The 26,436-nt window shown below is 35.4% G+C and overlaps 1 protein-coding gene across 2 annotated transcripts in view; it reads right to left on the bottom strand.

Moving 5' to 3' along the window:
- Nucleotides 1–26,436, bottom strand: part of HACE1 (HECT domain and ankyrin repeat containing E3 ubiquitin protein ligase 1) — a 92,696-nt gene that overhangs the window by 26,862 nt on the left and 39,398 nt on the right. For both annotated transcript variants that reach the window (XM_082634347.1, XM_082634348.1), the window contains 7 exons: nt 21,539–21,689; nt 15,337–15,671; nt 10,350–10,418; nt 10,019–10,106; nt 3,794–3,905; nt 3,605–3,702; nt 3,338–3,425 (listed from right to left, as the gene is read on the bottom strand). In XM_082634347.1, coding sequence (XP_082490473.1) covers nt 3,338–3,425; nt 3,605–3,702; nt 3,794–3,905; nt 10,019–10,106; nt 10,350–10,418; nt 15,337–15,671; nt 21,539–21,689 — 941 coding nt within the window. The remainder of the gene's footprint in view (nt 1–3,337; nt 3,426–3,604; nt 3,703–3,793; nt 3,906–10,018; nt 10,107–10,349; nt 10,419–15,336; nt 15,672–21,538; nt 21,690–26,436) is intronic.

The raw sequence follows: 26,436 nt of genomic DNA, 5'->3' as shown, positions 1-26,436 counted from the left end.
GGTTAAATGGTATATTTTATGTTATGTATATTTTACCACAAAAAGTCTCGAAAAAAAATGCAGTGCAATGGAAAAACCTAATACCAAGATCTCAACTTTAAATAACCTTCCTTATTTTTTCTGTGTGATCACTACCTCTCATTCATTCAACAAATATTTACTGAGCTCATGCTATTTACTTCTCTTCTAGGCACCTGGGCAAAAAGAAAGACTGATAAATCTAATGAAATAGCATCAAAAATAAATAAACAAAGGAAAAGTGAAAGTATTGGAAAGTGAAATGTTTGGCCATTGAGCATACATATTTTAACTCTTTGTGCTTTGCTGGTCTTTGATTTATCAGTGCTGGCACTGGACTATGCCATGACCAGTAAGTTTACTTAGATACAAGGTACACATTTGGAAGCTTATGGCTGAATGACTTAAAAGGGCCACATGAAGCTAGTCACCCACTGTTAAGTACCTTTTGAGAATCATTCCCAGTCATGATATAAGATTGGGTATTAAAAGTCAAAGCAGGGACTTCCCGGTGGTCCAGTGGTTAAGAATCCGCCTTCCAATGCAGGGGACGCGGGTTCGATCCCTGGTGGGGTAACTAAGATCCCACATGCTGCGGGTAACTAAGCTCACGTGCCACAACTGGAGAGCCTGCCCACCACAACTACTGAGCCTGTGCGCTCTGGAGCCCACGCACCACAACTAGAGAGCCCGCATGCCACAACGAAGACCCAGCACAGCCACACACACAAAAAAGTCGAAACAAAGTTTTGTGAGATGAAGAAAGACTTCAAAGACAAACGTAACTATTATTCCAAAAACACAATATTCTGAGAATAATCAGAAATACTTTTACCTATTTCCTCCCCTAGGTCTGTGTATAATTCCTTCTCTAAGTACTTTCTGGGAAATTTGGGTTATTACAAAGAATAGATACAGAGAAATCAAAAGAAAAAAAGGAAACACACGGGGGGAAAAGTCTTCAGGAAATGAATAATTTTTAGCTCGAAAGTGAATTAAGATAGAATATAAAGTTTATGTCATGTTTTAAGTTCAAAACCAATAAAACTATGACATTTCATCATCTCAGAAAAACCCTATTCAATAAGAAAATATCATTTTCACAGAATAATAATAATAGCATCGGGCTTCCCTGGTGGTGCAATGGTTAAGAATCCGCCTGCCAACGCAGGGGACACGGGTTCGAGCCCTGGTCCGGGAAGATCTCACATGCCGTGGAGCAACTAAGCCCGTGCACCAAAAGTACTGAGCCTGTGCTTTAGAGCCCACGAACCACAACTACTGAGCCCATGTGCCACAACTACTGAAGCCCACGCACCTAGAGCCCATGCTCCGCAACAAGAGAAGCCACCGCAGTGTGAAGCCTGTGCACCACAATGAAGAGTAGCCCCTGCTCGCCTCAACTACAGAAAGCCCACGTGCAGCAATGAAGACCCAACACAGCCAAAAAAAAAAAAAAAGAATAAACAAAATAAATTAATTTTAAAAAATATTTTAAAAAATAATAATAATAGCATCTAATATTTATTTCTGATTTCTATGTGCCAGGCACTGGGCTAAGCATTTTTCCACATCAGCTGATTTCCCACTACATTACAAAACATAGGTTATCACCATATTCAAATAAGGAAATCAAGGTCCAGACATACTACATTTATTGGCACAAGATCATAGCAGAAAAAGGGACAGAGCTAGGATTCACATTCAGTGGAATGTGCCAAAGGCCAAACTCTTAGCCAGTCTACTACACTACTATTGCTCTACAGTAAGCATCTTAATTTAATTAGAAAGCAAGTTTTAAAGAAATTACTACATACATTAGGTCTATCCAAACACTCCCCACATTTAGGAACCCTAAATGTAATTTTCTTCTTGTCAACCAAACATAAGAACATGAAAATATTTCATCTATATTTTATTAATATTACAGCCCCAAAGAGAAGACATACATGGCTTACAAAAAGGACGAATCAGAAACTATGGTCTATGTGCTTCATCATATTACTTGCCATAAATTTGTAGAATAAGCACCTCAACTAATGATTCCACACCAAATCTGTTTTTCAGATATGAAACTAAATAAACAACTCAGAATAAGGGACTATAAAGAAAAGAAATAAATCTAAAATACAATGTTTTAATGCTAAATCTTGCTGCAAAGATTAGGCCTAAATAACTAAACTAGGGCCTCATCATACTTGTCGTAAAATCACAAAGACACTAAGTTCATCTCAGAGCAAATAATCAAAGGTTACAGAATTAAAGTAGGAAGTCCCATATTCCTAAATAATTTCAAATACACCGAATGTGTCTGAGGAGCCATCACATAGGTGAATATCTGCAGTTCTCTAGCATCACTGCAGCCCACCCCCACTTGCCTCTCATACAGTAATCCTTCTTATTCAATGGAGATTTGCTGCTGGTTTGGTTGGATACAACAGGAAATTATAATTAATAAGACACTCTCTCCTTATAGAAGAATTTAAACACTGGGAAAGAAAAATTTTTCAGGAAATAAAAGCAACTGAACAAAGCATTTAAAAACTGAAATCCCACCTTCACTTGGATGTAAGTCTTTATTAAGTTAAAGAACTCCCAGGTATATCTTATACAAATGAGGTGGTAACCATTGCCATTTAGCCTACAGTATCAAATTACAATTCAGTAGGTAGCAAACATCATTTCAATAAAGAGAGTTTTTTATTTGCATTACATGGTTAAATAAGAGCTTTTTAGTTACCAAGTCTTGATCTTTTAAAAGGGCTGAAAACAAAGTTACTATAAACAAACAGATTATAAGTTAAGATTTAACACACCATGATTTCTAGACTTTGTTTTTAATGACCAATAACTTTTAAGAGTTGGAAACTCAAATAGGGTTAGCAAAATTTAACTTTTCCAACACGGACTTGTATTTTTTTTAAGTTCATCTACTAGCATGATTTTATAAAAGGAAATTTTAACTCAAGAAAGGTAGACTAAAGGACGATCCTTAAATTGAATAAATTTAGTTTTATTTTATAAAAAGAACTGATGAAAACTTCCTTGAGGCCAGCACTGGTCCTTGAGACAAGCATTTGAGAACCAACTGTTCAGAGGAAAGAATGCTAGGCTGAGTCAGGTTCCACTCAAGATCCTACCACTCATTAACTGCTAACGTAAACAAAAATCCTGAATTTCAATTTCCTCTTCTATGAAAAGGGAATATCCAACCACTCTAGCTCACAGGGCTACTACAGGAATCAAAGGATAAAATGCACTGAAGTAGTCTGAAAATGTGACAAGTCACAGAAAAAGTCATCTAGACTGTACAACTTACCATCAGCTGACTGGGTAAACAATGCATAATCAGGATTGACTATCTCATTAGACAGAATATCAAACCACTCACGCACAACACCTTGACCCTGAGTTCAAGAAAATAAGATTAAGTATCAACAGAAATATATGGTGAAACTTTTTTCTAAATAATAATATTAAAATTATATTAAATTTCTTCCATTATTAATTAAATATTAAACTTTATTGAAGGGCATTTCAATCTTTTAGAGACAGTGATCTTAACAACACTTATTTTTATACCCACCATGCCTTCTTCCCCATGGAACCGTACAGCGATTCCTTGCTTTAGCTTTGCACAATTTGCTTTTGACACAACTTCACAGCTACTCCTAAAAATAGAATCTAAATATGTAGCATTGGTTAATTTTACATATTAAAATTTACAATAACTAGTATTTTGTGCCTCACACACATATCACTTTGTTAAACATACCTCTGTGAACTAGCAGGATATCATTTTCATTCACTGGCCTGTGCACCATGTCTGAATCTGGCTGTCCTGAATGCAAATGTTCATAGAACCATTCACAGCGATCTTTAAATGGCTACCGCAACAAATAACAGTGAAATATGTTAGCAGTATTTCAGTCACTTAACTGTCAGATTTACTTAACTAGCATGCTAAATGCTCTTTCTACAAATAATCATTCTTAGACCTTTATTTATAATAAGTAGTTCTAGATAAGGTTCTGACATTTCATCCACTATTCACAAAAAGGCAGATCTGAGCTGAAACACTTTGACTACCTAGAGAGCATATTTCTTTTAATTCCCTATATTTTCAACAGAAAAGACTTGATAAATTAAAAGAATTCAATATCAGACATACAACTGAACACACTCTCAATTTCTTTTAAACCCAAGAAGGCTTGTAAGAATCAATTTCCACATCCAGAAAAATTACGTTGCATGTTCATTTAATTTTCTATGAAAATAATCTTTATGCCTTATTTTAATTTCTATCCTTTGAATATATGCAGCAACTAGAAAGGAATTTGTTATCCTTTTTCTTCCCTTCCTCCACCCTAAAAACTGAAGAATACGAATCTCGTGAACAGTAAAGGAAGTCTCTACCTTTTGTTCTTTTGCCAGATACGCAAACTGTAAGTGATTTGTAATTTTATTCATCAGAAAGTATTATTGAGTACCTAGGATGTGCCAATACTCAGGTAACATAAGAGCTGTAAAAATTTCATTGCTGAAAACTGTTTAATACACTGAAAGAGATGAGAATAACATTGGAACAATATAACACATAATGATATCAAGTTCTAAACAGTGAAATACAGACCACAGTGCACTAAGAATTCAGAGATTGTGCAGATAAGTGGAGTACAAAGGCTTCATGAGGTCCTGGTCTGAACCAGGACTTAAAGATGGGTAGGTCTTGCTCAAGCAGGAGGAAAAGAAAGCACACCAGGCTAAGGGAGACAAGGAAAAAGGCTCAGAAGGAGAAACCGTGTCTCCGCGGAAGATGCAGTGAAGGCACCGGCATAACCCTACACATATTGAAAGAAGGAAGTTTTTGTAAGTAAATCAAGGACATAATTATGGATCCTTCGAATCAAGTAAAAGACACAGTGGCCACTGAAGATACTTGGTCAGAGGAATAGCATGGTAAATGCACTCATTAAAATGAGAGTAGAACCAGGATAAAGGGAGGCCATCTAGGCAGCAGTTGAAATAATACGTATAGATTGATACGGTCCTGGTCATGGTAGGAAAGAAGAACAATGAAGTAAATCTGAAAGACATTACTCCTCTGAATAAAGAAGAAAAGTAAAAGAAGATCTCTAGGGGCAGAACTTAAAATCAGAAACAGCTTAGAGGGGGAACCCCAGCACCACCACCGTCTACCCCACTCCTAGAAGGCACTGGTGGAAGATAACGAATGAGGTTTTATATATTCTGAATTTAAGGTTACTTAGGATATAACTACGAAGAGCTTAGAAATAAATACTAGAACATGCTGCAGCTGAGACATTAGAAAGAGAGTCATGAACAAAGCTGAAATTGGAGACAAGGTAATGTCCCTTGTTCAAGAGATTAAAGATACAGGGACAAACACCAAGAACAGAGTAGTTTATGATCACAGGTCAGGACTGAGAATTTGCTTACTAGCAAATGATACACACAGCTAGAAAAGTCAAAGGAGAACCAGGGTGGTGCAATACCACAAAAGCCAAGAGTTTCAAGAGATAAATACGATCCATGTCCAACACCACAAAGAGGTTCTCTCTCTCTCATGCAATTTTTAGGATACCAGTAAATGTCTTCATCTGAGCTAAACTGAACATCTGTTTTCTTCAAAAGACTTAAACATCTTTTTATTAATTCTTAATAAAAATATTTTTATGAAAATAACTGGTACAAGATTAATTTTTGCCTTTTAATATCTGTTCTTTCAATAAGAAAAGAGTAAATGTTCCCTTTTCCAAAGTTAAATGTATAATTTTGTCCATACTTCTAGCAGTTTTCCACATTTTGAATAAAACACTGCTGTTGTTATATTCATTACTGGTCATATAAATAAAATATTTCATTTTAAACAGGCTAGAGTGTTAAGTGCTTGAAATTTTAATGCTGATTATTCCCAAAACTTAGGTAAAAGAGAAGAGAAAAAATATTACACAGAATTAATGTATTTAAATATGGGCTTTGAAGTTTGATAAACATGGTTTGAAATCCTGGACCTGCCACTACCAGGTTTGTGATCTTAGGGGAATTACAAATCCTCTCAGAACTTTAGTTTTCCTACCTGTAAAATGGGGGAAATAATACCACTTCAAGGGCTAATTCTGACGATTAAATGAAATAATGCAAATACAGATCAAAATAATAATAATTATAATCATAAATTAACTAATGTTTATTAAAGCATCTATAAGCCAGGTACTGTTTTAAGCACTTTACATGTATTTTCACATTTAATCCTCACAACACTCTGAGAAAAAGGGACTTTTATTATCTCCGTTTCATAGAAGAGAAAAATTCAGCACCAAGAGGTTAAGTAATTTGTGCAAATACTCAACTCCCAGAACGCTAATAGATGTTGCTCTTATCACTCACAACAACGTTAAAATTACTGCGAATAAGTATTTTAAATGACAGTAAACTCATTTGCCGTTATAAGATATTAAATATTAAATTCTATCCTTCATATAGAAAATGTGGACCATTTGAAAATAAATACAAGTGGTAATTTTTTTTAAGTAATTCAAATGTAACATTAAAAAGTACAAAATGCTACCTTCAAAAGCTAGTAAGTTATCTGTTAAGATCAAAACATCCACACACACATCCATATACCTACAAAGCCAAAGAGCACATTTCTGTATGTAAACTTTCTGAGTACCTGCATTTCCATAAAATAATTCACAAAACAGGACTGATTACAGAGGCTCTTCTTAATAGTATTTGTACAGCAATACAAAATGTCTCTCCCTTTAACTAGCAGGCCACCTGAAAACCACCAACAGAAGAAGAAGTCAATCCCTTAACAGAGGTAGTTGTTTTTGTTTTTACTTTTTTTTTTAATAGCCTCCAAGTTACAGAAAATTTCTTAGTATAGTACAATGGTAGGGTTTTTTTCCCCTAAGGTGAAAGTAAACTGCTAACATGAACAGTACAATGGTGGGGTTTTTTTCCCCTAAGGTGAAAGTAAATTGCTAATATGATGTCCAGTCACCCATAAATACTTCAGTGTGTATTTCCTACAAACAAGAGAATTCTCCTACACAAGCAGTTCACAATCATCAAAATCAGGAAATTCACACTGATATATTACTATATCTGATCTTCAGACCCCATTTCAAGTTTTGCCAGGATCCATATAATATCCTGTGTAGCATAATGACTCATGAACTGCGTTCAGTTGTCCTGTCTCTTTCATTCTAGCACAGCTGTTCAGTGTTTTCTTAATTTTCATGACCTACATTTAAAGATTGCACGTCAGTTATATTGTAGAATGTCTCTCAGTTAGAGTTAGTCTGATGATTTCCCATGATTAAATTCAGGGTATGCATCTTTGACAGGAATATCAAAGAAGTGATACCGTATTCTCAGTGCATCCTATCAGCTGGCACACTGGTATGTCTGCTGTGATCACTGCCAAGCTTCTCCACTGTAAAGTTCCTTTTTAATCTTTGTAATTAGTTAGTATTCTAAGAGGAGATACTTTGAGACTATAAAAATATCCCACCCTTCATCAAACTTTCCATGTATTCATTAATTCTTTCACTATAGACTTATGGGTTCTGATTTTATTTGCAATATTTTGCCATCATTATTTATTTTGATGTTCAAATTGTTCCAGATTTGGCCAGTAGTATCCATTCAAGTTGGTTCTGAATCGTTTTGACATAACCTCATAATTCTCTGCACAACTTTCTGGCACAATAAGATGATCCAGGCTCATCTTGTACTTTCTCTGAATTAGCCATTTCTCCAACAGGCCCTCGTTCATTGAGAACGGTATTCAATGACCAAGAAATGGATGCCAGGTTTGCTGTATCTATCTAACCACATAGGAAACTATAAGTTCACAATGATATCTCCAATTCCAATCCAATAGTACATGATTCATCATTTTCCTCCATTTTTTAACTTTCTCCAACAGCGAGGCACATTATCTTTACTATACTGACTTATTCAATCAACTGCCCCACCTCATATATAATCAATCTTCTGTCACTGACATGGACCATTCACTGCATAGATACCCTATACCCCACTCAAGCTTTGTCAAATTACTCTGAGCAACTGTCACCACCCTGAACACTGGACATCCTCCATATACTGTGCCAACTCACATACTCCGTGCTGAGCTCCTCTTCTACACAAACACCCTCCTTAGCATGTCCAAGCTCCTGACTGGGCCACCACTATGCATGTGGACACCCGCACTGGTCAGGCAACAAAACCCCCTCTGTGGGTCAAAAAGGTGGATAGCTTACGCAGATGCTTTTTGAGTGAATACAGGAAGGGAAGAGGGAAAAGGAAGTGAAAAGCAGAGATAGTATTAAATATAGCAAACTACCTCTTTCAAAAACTAAAAGTTTCTTTCACCTATAATCTCATTTACCCTAGAATGGAGTAATTTAGTGTAGATTAAGAAAATGAACTTAAGAGCCAGACGGACTTTTAAATTCTGGTGCCCCCACTTAGTAGCTGAATGACTTAAACAAGTTGCTTAACCTCTCCAGCTTCAGTAAAAGAGTACCTATCTCACATGATTGTTACAAAAATAAAATAATCTATGTGAAAAAATGTATGGAACCTGACATAAAGTTAGCATTCAATAAATGCAAGTTATTACTGCTACCTTGTCTTTTACATCATCATTATTAAACAGATGTCAAAGGAGACCTATATACATGTGTCTAATTTTATAAAGATCAGTTCTTAGCTTTCTTTAATTTCTAAAAAGGATCAGTGTCCCTGAAGACAATTTAAAATACCTATAGCCTTTATCTTATGACTACTAACCAAACCATTACCTCCAGTCTAGCCTACATTTCAGACAAATTATTTCCTAAAACTTTGCAGGATCATGTCATTCTCCTAAAATTATTAGTGGCTTCTGACAGCCTAGCAAATGGAGAGTCTGCAATCTGGCAATCAAGGTTCCATACAGTATAACCCTAATCTACCTTCCCAGAATTATATCTCATTCCTCACCTACACAAAATTTCTGCTTTAACCCACTGTATTTTAATACACTTTTCCATCTATATGTCCTGACCCATATCTTGGCTAGAATGTTCATCTTCCCCATTTACTCCTTTCAAAATTTTGCATGCTTTTTAGATTAAAATCCACCTCCTCTTTGAAATCTCCCTTGACTACAGCAGCCAAAAGCAAGCTCTTCCTCCCTTAAACTCCTAAAGAATCAGGTCACACTGTAATTGCTGTATTTTACGGGTACATTTATTATCTCCCCTGCTAGACTGAATTAAGATCCCCTTGGAGACAGAACATATCCTTTCTATCTCCAAAACAACTACCATTTATTGAACGTATATACAAGTCACTATTTAAAACTTAGTCTTCACCATGGAGGTTTTATGAGGTTGGTGTCATTATCTCTGTTTTATAGATGAAGAACCCAAGGCTCAAGGATGTTAGAAATATGCCCCAAGCCACATAGCTGCTAAGTAGCAAAACAAGCTTTTCCCAAGCATGTTTCATGAAACATGAGATATACGGAATGAACCCTCATCGGGGAAAGCTCTCAGGTCAATTAAGCTTGGAAGACTAATAACGCTAAATCATTATTTTTACCAAAGGGCTTCTCAAAGCCTTTAGCAAGCTGCTGATATGCTTTATTAACCTCCAACAGGGCATGTGTTATATTTCCCAAATGTATTTGGGGATAAAATCCCCAAGGACCATCAGCCTTATAGGACTAGTGTTCCATTTCAGCAATGTGGCAACATGTTGTCCTTGCACATAGTAGGCACTCAATGCACATTTCTTAAAGTTACTCCTCATACAAAAGTAACATACTAATGTAAGTCCATATACTAAAGTGAAGAATAAGGTAATGTCACTCCACTTACAGCAGATGGTCTCAAGTATAATAATTACTGAACAGTGTTCAAATTAGCTGAGCAGTATTCATTAGACATTCTAAAAACAAGATTAAAAAAAGCATTACCTGTGCTTTTATGATATGCATGAATCTTGACATCAGTTCAGGACACTCAAGGAGGAAGTGAAAGTGGTCAAATATAATCTTGGGGTTCCTAAGAGAAAAACACATTGTTTACATGGATGGGAAGGATGAGTAGCACTAAGTGACATGCAAATTTAGATATACAGATATTGAAACAGAATAAAAATACATATTAATCCACACCTACTACACTTGTACTTGTCACTGAGCATTTTTTGAATAGTAACAGAAGTAACGTTTTTTCTGTTGAGATAAAAACTGTAAAAGAAAGAAAAGGCTACAAAGGTAATCCATGAAACCAAGAAAGCTTTACCTGTTAACAAAGCATTTTAAAACTTCATCATGTTTGCAGACAAATTCAATGAAACGGGGTGAAGTCATTCTGTGGGGGTAAAAAACAATCAGAACACACAGACCAAAGTTGGTGATATGGCAAACGTGACTATGCGTTGAATTGGACTGGTTTCTACACACACAAAAAACGGGGTTTGGATTGTCTTTATGGAATCTGAGGCATGCCTAGTCAATTTATAATATGAAATAAATAAACAAATAAATAAATATATATATACACACTCAGATATATATAAAATAACTTTGCATTAACAGATGATATAAACAAGTGACTTTTTAAAAACCCTGAAATTTTAAGCATCTCTGTCTATATGTTTCCAATACATAGTTAAATGATCCTATAGAAAGTGACATTCACCATCCTACATGTTAATAACATAAATGATGCTTAAAACTCAAATATTCTGTACTAATTCCAGATCAGTTCAATGAGTATCCTAAAGATCAGAAAACAACCAAAAACAGCAAAGTATTATTTGTTATTTCTGCAATTATAAAAAAATTATAGCTTTTCTTCATCTATCAGAAAAGGAAATAATAAGCACCTATCGTAAGCCCAGATAACTGGGTTTTCTCTACTCTGTAATGCAAGTGCCTGACTTAAGGTTTGATTGGTGAAGTATCCACTTCAAAGATGGCTATCTCGAATAAACACAATGCCAGGCCCACAACTAGATAAAGAGCCAGGATGCCTCCCACGGAGGCTCCTTTGTTTCAGAGATCTTGGTTAATTTTGATAAGTGACCATTTGGGCTACTTGTTTTTTTCTCTTCTCATACTTTATACTCCCACTCTTACGTTTAAATTCACCAATAGTGAGCCCTCGAAACCCCAGTCCCCTGCCCTCGACCCCAGGCTTGTGTGTGCTCTTTCCCTCTTTCTCTCTCTCCGCCCCCCACTCCCCCTTGATGACCTCACTGTGTGGCCCCCAGGTGTGCCATGTAATTTCCAGGTCCTATAAGTAAAAAAACTTTTTCCCCCAAAGTTTTCAATGGTTATTGCTGAAGGACGTCCTATAATCATACGAAGAACCACAAGGGCCAGTCCGGCCACAACATTGGTTATTGATAGGCGGAGACTGGCACACAAAACAATTGGCGTACTCAGCAGGATTGCATGACCGTCCTGCAGTAAACCAAGAGGAATGCCCTTTAGCTGCAGCTTGCTTACTACCACCTAACTCAGGTAAGTAACATCATCTGGGAAAGGAGCACCACTTGCTGGGGATCTGCCTTGCAGCAACGTGCTTTTGCGTACTGCCCCTGTCATGTGTTGCCTGAGACATCCAACCCGAAAGGTCACAGCTGCCAACAATCTCCTCAGAGCAGTATGATCAAGCCATATACGGTCTAATGAGACGATGAGACCACTAATTATAAAGGCCCTAAATGACTATTAATGTGTGTGAGGATCCTCTTCGCCTCAAGGCCAAGGAGAGCTAAGGAGAGTGAATTGGACAGCAACCAAGGAAAGGCTCTGGGCTAAAGGCACGAGAAGATTCCCGTAGGTCTGTAACCACGGTGTCAGTATGTTGTGCCTAGACTAAGTGTCCTAACCTAGCAGAGTAAAATAGCCTCACAATGGAAACCAATGGCCCCGCCTGAGGGAAAATACACCAGAGGCCTATGGTCTGTGCCACCACTTCACTCACTACTGTCACTCTTCGTCCACTAACCCAATGGGATATTGGGTCCAATCCCTGGTATAACGCTACTAAAAAATGAAGCGCCAGTGCTTCCTAAGAACGCTGAGGAGGTACACCGGCTCTTTGATAAATGCAAAACTCCTTGGTCGCTTCCTGGGCATTATTCAATGCTATGCATACTAACATGCCAAGAATTTGATATTATTGGGTTGGCCAAAAACTTCGTTTGGTTAATGAATACGTTGTTCAATAACGTTCTTGGTGAAAATGAAAAATGTGTCTTTTATTTTTACTTAAAATCGAATGAACTTTTTGGCCAACCCAATACATTCCAAAAGCCTGGGGGCTTTTCCCAAAGAGCCTGAGTATCTGGTGCTAATAGAGACCGACCACAATCCTGGAGTATTCTCTTGGGACCCCTGGAAAGGAAAGCAGCCACCTACAAAGGGGCTCACAATGACGTCATCTAAAATTTTCCAGTAATAACACATAAGATTAAGGTAACAGGAAAAAAACAAGAAGTAGAAACTGAGTTCAAAAACCACTCCTTAACTGATATTCAAACCCTTCTCAAAGATCTTATGCAACAGGAAGAGGAGAAGGGAGCGGACTACTGCAGGTTTTCTTGTTTGTTTAGAATGAGCTCTAAATTGTTGCGACCACCAAAATGCATCAACTGGTCAGTGTCTCTAAAGACCCTAAAATCCATAACTTTCTTAAAGATCCATCTGGACTACAAGCTTGTTTCCTCCAAGAGATCACAGATGCTGAGCCCCTTTCTGCTTTCCCCTGAACAGGGCAGAACTAAGAAAAACGCCTCACAAGGCATCCCTGCCACCAAGGCAAAAGGTGACAGGGTTAGCAAGGCCTCTAAGTGAGGGAAAAAAATGGATATGAGAAGGCAAAAGCACCCAGAGCCACCAATATTCATACCAGGGCACCTCCTCTCCTCAGTTGGATATTTAATGCCTGGCACCATGCCGACTCTTCCATACTGCTAAGGCTCAGTGTGAATGGAAAACATTACGATGAGGCCCATCTCCTGCTGTGCAAAACTGGCATGGTCCAATGGGTTTATCATTTCCATGACCATAGTGACCCAAGTGACCCCTCTTCATTTCCAACCCTGGAGAAGCCCCATTTGACCCTGAGTCCAGGGAATTATTTTTACAGGACACTCCCCCTAATTACAGGTTGGCCCTACTACATTTTATTGGGACTGCCAAAACCATCCAAAAGGCACTAAAAATCCTAGGAGGAAACTTACATTCTTTCTCTGTCCCTTAAGATGTAAGTCTTACCATGTTTTTGAAATACAAATACCCTAGGAGGTAACTAAAACTCTGCCCACAATCACCTGAGCCTGAAGGAAAAAGAAAAAGGGAAAGAGGCCTTTTAAAATATAAACTGTTGTAAAACCTCTTACCCAAAATCTAGGCCACACCCTCCTTAAGATAACTTGTCAAAGACAAATACAAATCTTAAAAGTCTCCTCCACAAATATTTGTAAAAAGCTTTAACCACCGGAGCAGGTAACCTTAACTTGTTCCATCTGCCAGACACAATTTGGACTCAGAGGTAGTCTGTAAACTAGTAAGTTGTATATTGTTGTACCTGATCCACAGCTAAAATTTTAGAATGGAAGCTATAGGGTCTCTGTGTCTGGCTGCATGTTTACGTATGTCTATACAGATGTATGTTATATGCAAGTGATTTTTTTTTCTCTCTACCTCTGGATGGTATTGCCAAAATTAATTTATAAAAGAGCTGTATTTAATTGGCTTAAAAATAAATACTATGAATTAAGTATTCCTAAAACTCAGTAATAAAGAAATTAACCCTAACATTTTTCAAGTTCATGTGATCTGGGATAATCTTCTGTAAATAAATGATAGTTTAAACTTGTTGGTTTAATTTAAAAAGGCATATCTCAGATTTATCAACATTAGATATAATACAGACATGCAGCTTTTATTCTACTTGGGTTTGCAATTCAAATAAGTTCATATTATCTAGGTTACACAATTTGTTAGCAAGAAAAATAGCTTGGGATGACAGCCAATTTTGTCTAATGCCTAATGAGACTTTCATGAATAATCTAAACATAATTGTTAAGAACAAGTGATTTAACCAGATGTAAGTGGAGTAAGAGTTTAGGTGAACTTTTCAGCAATAGCTATGTTTTATGGTATGTCTACTTAAAAAGAGTTTCCCAAATCTCTTTGGTAACTTAAAAACTTCAGAGTTTTGCTAAGTTAAATTAAATGATGGAAAGTTTACTGAATATCTAGGTCATTTACAAATAAGGTAAGATATTGAAACATTAATTACTAAATATAGGTTTATCCACTTTTGGCTTTCTATTACAGAGGAACTAATGATAAATTTGGTTCTCTTAGTAAACATGTCTTGTACCACACTGAAAAATTATACTATAAGGAAGCACTCTTGTGGATATCAGATTCTAGTCCTGTTAACTGTCTTTGAGGTTTTCTTTTTCTACCTGTAAACTGGACTGGATGCTGAATTTTCACTTCCTCCAATATCTAGCTACAATTCTCCAAATTAATGTTTCCAATTTTTCTCCCACCCTTCTCACTTGGAATCACTGAGAACTAAAACTGCTCCTTTTCCAAATCCATACAATATAAAGTAGGACAACTTGATGTAAAATTCAGAGAAACAACAACAACAGCTCATATATGGACAATCTTTGTGCCTGTTGCTATATGGGCCACTCAGAAAAATCACCAGATACATTCAGACTGCAAACCAGGAAAATCTAGCAGATTGCCTCCACTTTATCCACTTCAAAGAGGCATCCGCTTCAAAGATGGCTATCTCGAATAAACATAATGCCAGGCCCACAACTAGATAAAGACCCACCCCTCCACCTCCAAGCTCCTTTGTTTTAGAGATCTTGATTGATTTCAATAACTGACCATTTGAGCCACTTGTGTTTTCTCTTCTCATGCTTCAAATTCCCGCTCTCATGTTTTAAATTCACCAATAAAGAGTTAGCTTTCAAAACCCTAGGCCTCTACCTTCAACTCCAATAAAAAGAGAACCCCAGGCCCTCGAGCTTTCTTTCTACTGGCAACCTTGCTGTGTGGCCCCAGGTGTGTCATGTAATTTCCACGTCCTGTAAGTAATAAACCTTTTTTTTTTCCCAAAGTTTCCTGATGGTTATTGCTGAAGGGTGTCTTGCAATCATAATAAGAACCACAAGGGCTGCTTCAGCCACAACATTGGTTATTGATAGGCAGAGATCAGCACACAAAACAAGCAGAAACCTTCTTACCCTGGAGGCATCTGACAAGAACAGCACATGTAAAAAGCTTGAATGACAGCACTTAGCCGGTTAGCTGTCATAGAAATAACATCCTGGCAGTCTGCACTGGCTTCCTGTTTCCCTCCAAGAGCATCTGGTTTAGATTCCCCTGTGCCAGTGGATAGATTTTCATAGCTCCCAGGTCCTGGAGGTTCAAATGCAGGAATGGAAGTACCATCTTGATCTTGGCCTTTTTGTTTCAGTAAAATAGAAGTGATATCCGTTGAGTCCTTTTTGTTTTTCATTAATTCTGTAGCTATTAAAACTAGCCATTCATCTAATGAGTGCCAAAGCAATTCAAGAGGCTAAGAAAAAAAGAAAAGTGTTTTTTTAAAACATCATTCTTAAACTGCAGGATAAAAAACCCACTCAGACAAATATTATAGAAGAGAATATTTACTCTAGATACTTTTATTTTCCCAAGTTTATGTGTCAGCAATGCCTAAAGGTAAGTAACAAAAACATAAACCTCATATAAATGACAATTTCTTCATTTATAGCAAAAACTTAATTTGCATTTATTTATTCTTTAGAATAAAAAAGGAAAATTAAACTCTAACAAAAAAATGTATAATATTTCTTCTTTTAAAAATTTTCAAATATTTAGTTTTAAACCATACATTACTTTTATGAATACAATCCCCCTAAACTTTACTGTATTAATGTGTCAACTATTTTTAATTATGTTGTTTTTCAATTTTAAAAAAATGAGAATTCATAAAGAGCTTAATAAACTTAGTTTACTGCACTCTTTGCTTTACATGGAATCTCTGAGATTTTGAAAATTTATGAGAAACTTTAAAATATGACGTGATATTTACATGCACACATACACACACACACATATACACGCATACCCAACCACACACAATCCATCTCTAATAACTAGAAACTATCAAATATTGGCTAGCAAATCCATAATTCAAAGTAAAGATTAACAGCTTAATAAAAAAGGAACACATAGGAGTAAACAGTTTCTTATTTCTATACTATTTAAAATATTCCTTTTGAGAATAATGAAATGTCTTTTGTAAATTAACAGCAAATGAAATTTTATCTTTAAAATATTATGTGATCACAAATGCTATAACAGGACTAAGTACTAGAGAAAATTGAAATATATATATCATCTCTAGTAAACAGCAGTTTTTAACACAAGGAGAAATATAAATGCCCAACTACTATTAAAAGACATGCTACTGGGGATCTAATGTACAGCATTGTCACTATAGTTAACAATACTGTATTGTACACTTGAAAGGTGCTATGAGAGTAAAGCTTTAATGTTCTCACCACAGCAACAGCAACAAAGTGGTAATTATGTGAGGTGAAGGATGTGTTACCTAACCTTACTGTACTAAACATTTTGCAAAATATACTTGTATCAAATCATCACACTGTATACCTTAAAGTTACTCAACCCTATGTAACAGTTACAGCTCAGTAAAGCTGGGGGGAAGAAAGACCTGCTAGAACATTTTTTAATCCCAAATAAAGATGAACAGTGAAGGCACAAGGGAGCAGGGGGGATAGTGGTTTAATGGTCTTCCATTCCTACACTATTCTAAGTATTCCTATTGAGAGTGATAAATTGTCTTTCTACAAATGAATAAAAAGTTAATCTTACCTTTTGATTCTTATATGATCACAGAGCACTACAAACTAGACGTGCTTCTGAAAGACCCACCCTAAATATTTCAACTAAAAGAAACAATCTTACTTTTAAAGACCACTATGTAAAGAGATTATACAACCATATTTGGAACTTCAGGAAATGTTTAAATAGCCTGTTCTGCCAAGCAATTCTTTACAATTATTATCTAATAAATCCCCCTGCTGTTATCGTCAGCCTTTCTTCAGATTTCCAGACACTCTCTATTTGAGAATAATCTACTTATTGAATTTGCAAACAATTAAATCACCCCTAAGTCTTCACTTAAAAATTAAACCAAAAAGCAAGAAGGAAAAAACCCTACCACCATCAACAAAAAACCAGTTTACTCATTCAACAAATATTCAGTTAGTACAGCCTAGGTAAACAGGTAAGCAAAGTGAGAAACTAATTTCTGAGAAACCCTTTCTGAGGTTGAAATGAACACCCTTCTCCCGCACAAAGAAGGCTTTTCCATGGTTAGTCACAGCAGTTGGATGCCTAACTTCTTAAAGGGTCCCTGAACTGCTTAAAAGAAGGGCAAGAAGCACCGGCTGCCATCAACACTGACATGGTACCTTCACTGCAAATGTCTTAATTTTAATCATGATCCAAGTTTGGGTCTACAGTCTCTCTTCATGAGAAAAACATTAAACCCTGCTATAAAAGATGAAAAGAACTTCTTATGTCAGCAAAACTATTTAGCTTCACATCAAAAAATGAACTTCCAAAAAAGAAAGAACAGGCGGTGATGAAAAACTGCTTGAAACAAAAGGAAAAAAGGAATAATTGGCCTCTAAGTGAGAAGGACTAAAGCCTAGAAAATCCCCACACTAGATAGAGATGAAGGTTAAGGCTGGAAGTGATACCTGCTCCTCACGTGGATGAGAGCACTGAGCCTGAACTACGATCATCCTATTCTCAAATACTGATACCCTGCAAAAATGAAAGGTGAATTCTGAATAATTCCAGAAATAATATCCAAAAAAAGCCAGATCTGTGTAAAAATGTTAGTGACAATAAAGATACCGAGAAAAGCTAGAAAGAGTTTTCAATAAAGTAGCACAGCAAAGATTAAAAGAGAATGAGGGAAAAAAAGAAGTAGTAAATCATCTTGGGCTTTTCTTTAGTTTTCTCTTTTTCCCACTGTTTATTTCTTCATTCACACATGCACTAAAACTAAATCCCAACCTTAAAGCATTTTTACCTAGGGAGTTGTCCCTTTGAAGACTTGTTCCGAAAATTCATTCCTCAATAACAAAAAGAATACTGTGAAAATAACTTTAATTTCTAACTGTAGTAGCAGTCACAGACAGAAAGGGTTAAAATAAATTTTAAAAATTAACCATTGCAAACCATATCTATGAGACTTTTTATACTCATACATAATAATGATTAAAAAACATCAATACAAAGTACCGTACATATTAACTGTTAACAGAAAAATGAGTCAATGACTATGGAAAATATTAGGCTTCTTGGCACTATGAAAGTATTACTTCCTTTCATATTATTGAGTGATCTTCACCACAGAATTATATTCTACCTATAACAACGATTTGACAAGCATACATGATTTTCAAAACATTTCAAGTTAACAAGTCAAAGCTATAATATATAATCCCAAACTTGTTGGACAATTTAAAAAATTTCAAGATCCATGTGTCAAATGAGATACAAATTTGACAGGACAGCATTACTAACTTAAACTTATTAATAGCAACTTGAAATTCTCTGTTAATCGGACTGTTCTCAACTCGATAATGTCAAATGCCACGATCCAAAAGATAAGATCTTAAAGTTAAAAGTTTCTCAATCTTTCTTGGCTTCCAAATTTCCAACTATAATTCTATGAAAATGTTAAGTCACAGCTTACTACTCACAAAAAAAGAGCATATCAAGATTCAAGAAGCCTAAACTCTCTTCCCCATGCTCACCCTACTTCTGTAACCAGAACTACTTTCTCCTTCAGATGTTCCAAAGTTCACAAGGCTCTAGATAAAAATCTCTTAACACTGAAAGAAGGGCTAAGTGTTAAGATTAACTTAAAGGGCTTCTAAGATAAATCAGGAAACTAATAACAGGATGTTAAACAAACCTACTACAAACACATGGCCTATAAACCCACTCATTCTTAATGGAAAACCCATTAGCTAACCCCAACAATAAAGTGACATAGTAACTAGTTAATGAAGTAGAAAGTAGGGATCAATTGCTACCATAGACAAAATGTGGTAAAAATTAAAATGGTATTTCCAATCTAAAATTGCAGCAACTCACCAGATGGTTCAGATTTTTACAACTTCAATCATCCCAAAATGAAAAGAAGACCTTAATACATGGATGACAGTGTAGTTTCTATTTTTATCCTTGTAAGTGGGAGGGCAGATCATTTTGCCATCCTCCAAAGAGTCCACATTTAATTCATAAAATTAGAAAGAGATTAATCAGTTCCTTAAGAGCAACAATGTTTTAAAAAACTGGCTGGGTTTGCAACAAAAATGTTTTACCAAAGTGAAAGGTCAAAATTTAAGAGAAAATAAGTGCTCAGAGACAAAGGCAGTTGTCAATGATACAGGAAAAAAAAAAAAAAAAACCTTAAAAAGAGAAATAAAGATACTAACAAATGAAATAAAAGAGAAGGAAAGAACTTTATATATTATATATATCATTGATATATAACAATGAAAACAAAGAGTCTGGATTCCATAAAAGAAAAGCTAAAAGAAAAGCAATAATATTGTTTTCTACTCTGTTTTATCTGTACTGACTGGCTAGATAGAAAAATAACATTTAAATCAAGCACTAAACGCCTATAAAGAGGTTACTTAGCACGTAAGTATTTTCTGATATCATTAGCAACAAGTGGCAAATTGAAATTTTAACAAAAAAAAGACAATAATAAATATAATATATACTCAATTTGTCAATAGTGACCATATGTATACCTGATTTGACTTTCATTCATCATTACAGATGAGTAGAAGGACAAGTAGAAAAATCAATCAGGGGAAGCTTCAGTAACAAACTGCATGAGTCATATTAGAACACATTAAGAACAACTTCCTGTAATATGAATGTTTGAGCAGTGAAACTCACTTAAAACAGCACTAACAAAACAGAGGATCAATAATTCAAATTCAAATTTTACAAAAACAGGAAGTTATCACTTCTAACTAGTATTAAAGGAAGTGGTACGTTGAAAAGCTAAAATCTGAATTACAAGAAGATGCATAACTTCCTTCTTCCAGGAGATGGCACAATAGGGGAAAAAAAGAAGGAAAAAAAAGACACACATACACACACACACACACACACACACTTGCGCGCACGACTGCGGGGGGAGGGAGAAGCATGCACATGTGTGGCTGAACACTCCTGCACCAATGTAAAAAAAAAAAAAAGAGCCTGAAGCAGACGAACAGATGCACAGAAACTGATACATACCTATTCTAAAAGGTTATCATACCTATTCCAGGTATTAAAGAATTGACTAGTGTCAAAATGCTTGCAAACCATTTATTTGTGTCTGCCAAAAACTTTCCATGTAAGAATAGAATCATTTAGCATACATCATTAATTTAACTTTATATAACTTCAAATTTTATAGATAAGTAAAGCTGTCAATCACAACTCGTTTTTGAGGATGTGGCACATAAAAACATTTATGTCACCTTTTGGATAGACAACCTATATTTATACCCAAAAGACTGTTTATAATTTTTCATGAACCCAAAAGCTAATTTTATACTATGAAAAGCTCTCCAGATAAACTACCTTTTAAAAAAAAATGAAAACAATTATTAAATTACACATTTGTCCAAAATCTGAGTTATTTGAAAATATAATGCCATAAAAAAGCATTAACAGCAATTATAGTCATGTACATTTTGCTTACTTCACAAAATTGTAATTTGACATGGTTACACTGCCTTGGAAATCTTTCTTCCAAGGATTCCATTCATAAATGTGCTTGTAAAGAAGCAGCAGCTGAAGCAATACAAAATACATTAAGAAAATACCTCAATGTTTCTTCCTTGAAGTTACCCAAGGAATTGTTAATAAACCCAATAAATGAAAGTAAACTTATTTTTAAAAAAACAAACACAGACACACACATAACGCAAACGATAATAAATCCTAAATAAAAACTGGATGTCTTCTTTCTTTCTGAATAAGAACTATTTTTTAAAAATCGTGATGGCTGCATTTAGGACCTATTATCCAATTTTAAAAAGTAGATTTAATTATATTTAAACATTAAATACCTTTACCCTTAGAATAAAACACTACTGAAATTAAAATTTTACTTGTAAGAAAAACATAGAAAGCTCCCCAAATGAGACTTGCTGCTGATTAGACAGAGATGAAAGGAAAAAGGTCTTAGTTTACAAAGTGTCAATCACTGGTATAAACCAAATTTACATCCTGTTTATGAGGTTTCCAATTAATGAATATATGCTTTGTCAAATTCATCTCTTTTACATCTATCTTCCTAACAACATCATATACTTTTCTGACCTTGAACACCTGGCTTCTTGGAGTTTTATTCCCATTGTAGCCCATATCGATTCCATTACTGGGAGAGGATGGACCAATCCGAAAGACATGACAAAATATCCTCACAATCCTTAAAAAGCTCTTCATTTGAGCATCATAATTACTAGATATGCTGAAAATAAAAATTAAAATATGAACAGATTAGATGGAATAAAACAAATTACATCTTAAAATACTTATTTTAAAACATTTTCATTACATTTACCATCCGTTTCATAATTTAACAAATAAAATTTCTTTCCTGTCATGATATGGGATGGAATGTTTTGTTTACCAGGAAGTTAGCAAATGTACATTATTTGGATTGCATGTGAATGATTTATTTACTTTTAAGTAACTAGAATATAGCCAATGATCAAAGCATAAAATATGAAGAAAATCACCAGTATAGAACAGTATATTTATAAATTAAACTAATTCTTTAGAACTCTGAGAACATTTGAGAACCAACAGTAGGAATGTTGATTATGATCTTAGGCCAACCCACAACTGAATTGTAGAGGCTGAACTCTACTATTCTATCCATAACCCCATTTTCCCTAACCCATCCCAGAACAGTAACCAATTGTTCACATACAGAACATGTACAAATTGAATAATCTTAAAGTTACTATCTGTATCAGGGTGGTTCTCCATATAATGGGTTGTCTTATGACTGTATATAAATAAGGGAAATACATCCTACTATGAAAAAGACTGATCCAATTAATACTAAACCGTATTAAATATAATATAAACTTTCTCTGACTAATCAAAAAGCCCTTCAAAATCCCAGTGCCTGGGGATTGTTCATCATCATCATGAATATCAATCATTACTCTTCCACAGAGAAACTGTAGGAGTTAGGGTAAATGTGTATTAAATCTAATGATAGATCTTAAAAAAAAACTTGTTGTTGTTTTCCAGGGGTGGTTTTATTTTGAAACCTCCAACGTCAGTTATCTTGTATTACAATGGTTACACAAAAGCAGAGTAAAGAGTTGCATGACATTTGGGCAGAATGATATGACTGCCTTTGCGTAAGTTTAATCGTCAAAGCTTACTCTGTCTTCCTCAGTTCATTAAAATCTTCCTCTATGGTATTTTTAGGTATCCTCTAACATGAAAAACAATAATGATTAGTTATGTGGAAACAGCAAATGCCTATTCTAAGTATTCGGATTTGATAAATGAAAAATCGGAGTATTTTCTATTCTGGTGACAACTGAACCAAAATTTCCTGACATTTTTAATTCAACATTCATGTTATTTTCTCATTCTAAAAATTATTAAATTGTTAAAAACAATACATAAAAATTAGCTATCAGTTACAAGTGTTAGTAAAATACAATAGCTATTGCTATCCATACTGTATTTGACTGGGATAGCTACAACACATTAGCAAAACTTTTTCTTTGTTTTACTAACTTTGAATCAAATGTGTATAGAATCATTAGTTTAACTCGCACTGATTTTTACATATTTGCCTTTACAAAGTTGTTTTTAATTCTATATCATAAGATTGTTGAGACTGACAAAAGAGAAATGCAGTTTGGTTGAAACTATTTCCTTCTTTTATTGTGTTGCAGCTATTGGAAAAGTTAACTCCAATGACTCTCAAATTCTTCTATGAGAAAGATGTGGATTTAATTTTCCTCTGTGAAATTACCATATATATAAATATTTGTTTTAAGTACCTGATTTAGGGAACTTCATGAGTTATCTTAAGGTAAGAAGTTTTCTCTTATACAGTGGAGTCCGAACATCATCAATTATTAATATAGTCTAATATAAGATTATTAGACTATATTAATATTACTTTACCCAGTTTAAACTTCTTCCAAGTTAAGTCACTGATCTAAAAAATGTCATTTTTCACTTTCCAACCAGTGAAATATCTCTTTCATATTATACGAAACGATCATAAAATCCAAACTTCATCACAAACTGCTCCAGCTCATCACAAAATGATAATTTCTTCCCAAGCCACTAGGTCCCAAAATAAAACTTTAGAAATCAGTTTCCTAATTCAAAGCCCTGTCAGTGTACTTACCTTTGTTAATATAAGATTATACTTTCATTCAGTGTCTTACTTAGCAAATAGCTGTAAATTCTCTTTTCATTTGCACATCGGTAACTATCTTTACCTTCAATCATAAATATATAGGAAGCAAGATAACTCACTTATTTAGTGAAACACAACACTATGTGCAACAGGGCCCTCAGTAAATATTTATTATCTTCAGCAAATATTCCTAGAATCACTTAGACAAAAGGCTATCCATTTTTCCCAAAGTATGCTAAATAACACCTCAATCGTCGCTAATTAATATGTATTTGAATTATTTTCTTAACTAAAATATCTATTAAAATAAGTGGCCAAAATTACATCACATTGTGGGTTAAGAAACATAAAATGATTGACAAATGAACAAAAGAAAGACAACCTGCAAAAGTACCATTAAACTAAATTGGCAGGGGGGAATGATTTGTATTTGAGGTCCTCTTAACAATCTACTTTGGTAGCTGTGAGATAACAGAAAAAATATATGTTTTCTGCCCCCACCCCTTTTCCTGGCACAGAGCTCCTAAAACCCCTGTAATTTCTGAAGTGGTAAGTGCACTAGGAGCACCTTCTGTTCTCATATTGGGTCTCTGACCTTGGTTCCTGACACAGAGCTCCTAAATCCCTGGGAATTTCCTGGGTGATAGCAGTAGCTTTTATTCTAATGAGGCAACTCTTAGGGGGCTTTTGGATGGGGGCTGGTCACCAGAAAGACCAAGCAATGACTAGAGGATTGGAATTTTCAGCCTTATCCCCCATTATCCAGAGAAGGGTAGGGGCTGGAAATGGAGTTAATGATCAACACACCCATGTGATGAAACCTCCATATAAAAAACAAAAATATGGGGGGTTCAGGGAGCTTCCAAGTTGACGAACACATCCACAAACTGGGAGAGTGACATTCCCCAACTCTATGGGGACAGAAGCTCCTGTACTATGGACCCTCCCAGACCTCATCCTATGTATCTATTCATCTGGCTGTTCATCAATATCCTTTATCATATTCTTTAAAAAACTGGTAAACAAAAGTAAGTGTTTCCCTGAATTCTGTGACCTGCTCTAGGAAATAACTGAATCCAAAGGGAAGGAGGTCATGAAAACCTCTGATCTGTAGTCAAGTAACGAAAGTTGTGGGTAATCTGGGGATCCACTAATTCCAAGTGGCATCTGTGGTGGGGGACAGTCTCCTAGGGCTGAGCCCTTAACCTGTGGGATCTGATGCCATCTCTAGGCAGAATTGAGGTAAACTGTAGGACACCCGGCTGGTGTCGAAGAATTGCTTGGTGTGGGGAATAAAAACTCCCACCTCTGGTTTCCAAAGTGTTGTGGGTGTGGTAGTCGTGTGAGAGTAAAGGAGAAACGCAGCGGGAAGACTAGGTTTTTCCAAGATGGTACCAATACAGTAAATTCTAACACAATACTAATAACCAATACTCGTTACCAATCCCAACAAAGAGATGTTTACAGACCAAATTGGCCATAATAACATACTCTATAAGACATTTGAAAGGTATCATTGTAAATGGTGAGGCAGTAAATCTAGCAAGGTAAGTTTAAAACTTGTTCTGGCATGGATCCCTCTTTCCTACCCTGTTTCTCCTGTTCCACCAATATCCCTGTCATTTTTAAGAGCTAAATTGGAGCCCAGGATCTGCTCTTTATCAATTAGTAAGGATGGAAATCCTGGTTCTTCTAGCCTAGCAAATCACTGAACTTCAATCTTCTTATATATAAAATGGAGATAATATCTAAATCACAAAGTCACTGTGAGGTTTAAAGGAAATAATGTATCTGAATGTTCTTTAGCTTATTAGAACCTGCTTAAGTACATATTAAAGGTGAACTTAAAATAAAAACATAGAAACATAAATGCTTTCTGATTATTAGGAAGAGCAGAAAATAGGGCAGAGATTTAAGTAGAAAAAACAAGTTTTCTAATGTAGGAAAACAGGTTAAAGGTATTATGAGGAATTTTAAAAAGAACCATCATGATCACCAGCATCATCATCATCTCTACTTACACGCCAGACACAATGGTTGGCACTATGCTTACAGAACCTTATCATTTCATTCTTACAACAATTCATTAAGATATTTACTATCATTTTCCAACAAGGAAATAAAATCCTGACTAGACTGTAAATTAAATGTAGGGTGAGATCTTGTCTGTTTTACTCACTGTTATCTAGCAGATGGCCTAGTGAAGAGCAGGCACTCAAAAATATGTATTGGATAGATGGGTGGATGATGAAAGGAAACTCCAAAAAGTTACTTGCTGGGGTCACACAGTAAATGGTGATGTCTGGATTAAATCTGAGTCTAGCTGACTCCAGAGCCCATGCTTTTACTCAGTATGTCTTAGAAAGTCCTCATCATATAAATGGATTAACAGAAATGACTAATAAAAGGAGAGCATTATGTAAAGCTGGAATTCAATGAATCTTAGAGACAAAGTTTAAAGTAGCCTCAAAAACAGAAAGAGAATAATAGAAAAATTAGCAAATGGCATACTGAGTAGGACTGCTGAAGAAAGACTTAACAGCTAAAAAGACACAAGAAAGTAATCTTGGACCATGCAGTGTAAGGGGCCTTCTAAGCAAACAGTACAGAGTGTGATTCTGCTCTGAAGTGTATGAAAAGTATGAAGGAAGACAGGAATAAAGGGCTAACATAATGGACTTGACAATGTAGCTGATTTACAGAAGCAGCATACAGTTGGGAGGAACAAAGTCCAGTTCCACATACAGAGGTGAGAGAAGACCACGACCTATTCTAATACTGTCAATGTATTAAAAGTTGACAAGAAAAGAAAACT

Source organism: Mesoplodon mirus (genome assembly GCF_964341445.2).
Source record: "Mesoplodon mirus genome assembly, chromosome: 10".
NCBI lineage: Eukaryota > Metazoa > Chordata > Mammalia > Artiodactyla > Ziphiidae > Mesoplodon > Mesoplodon mirus.
Note: the sequence above shows the minus strand (reverse complement) of the source record. Positions and strands in the feature narration are given on the sequence as shown.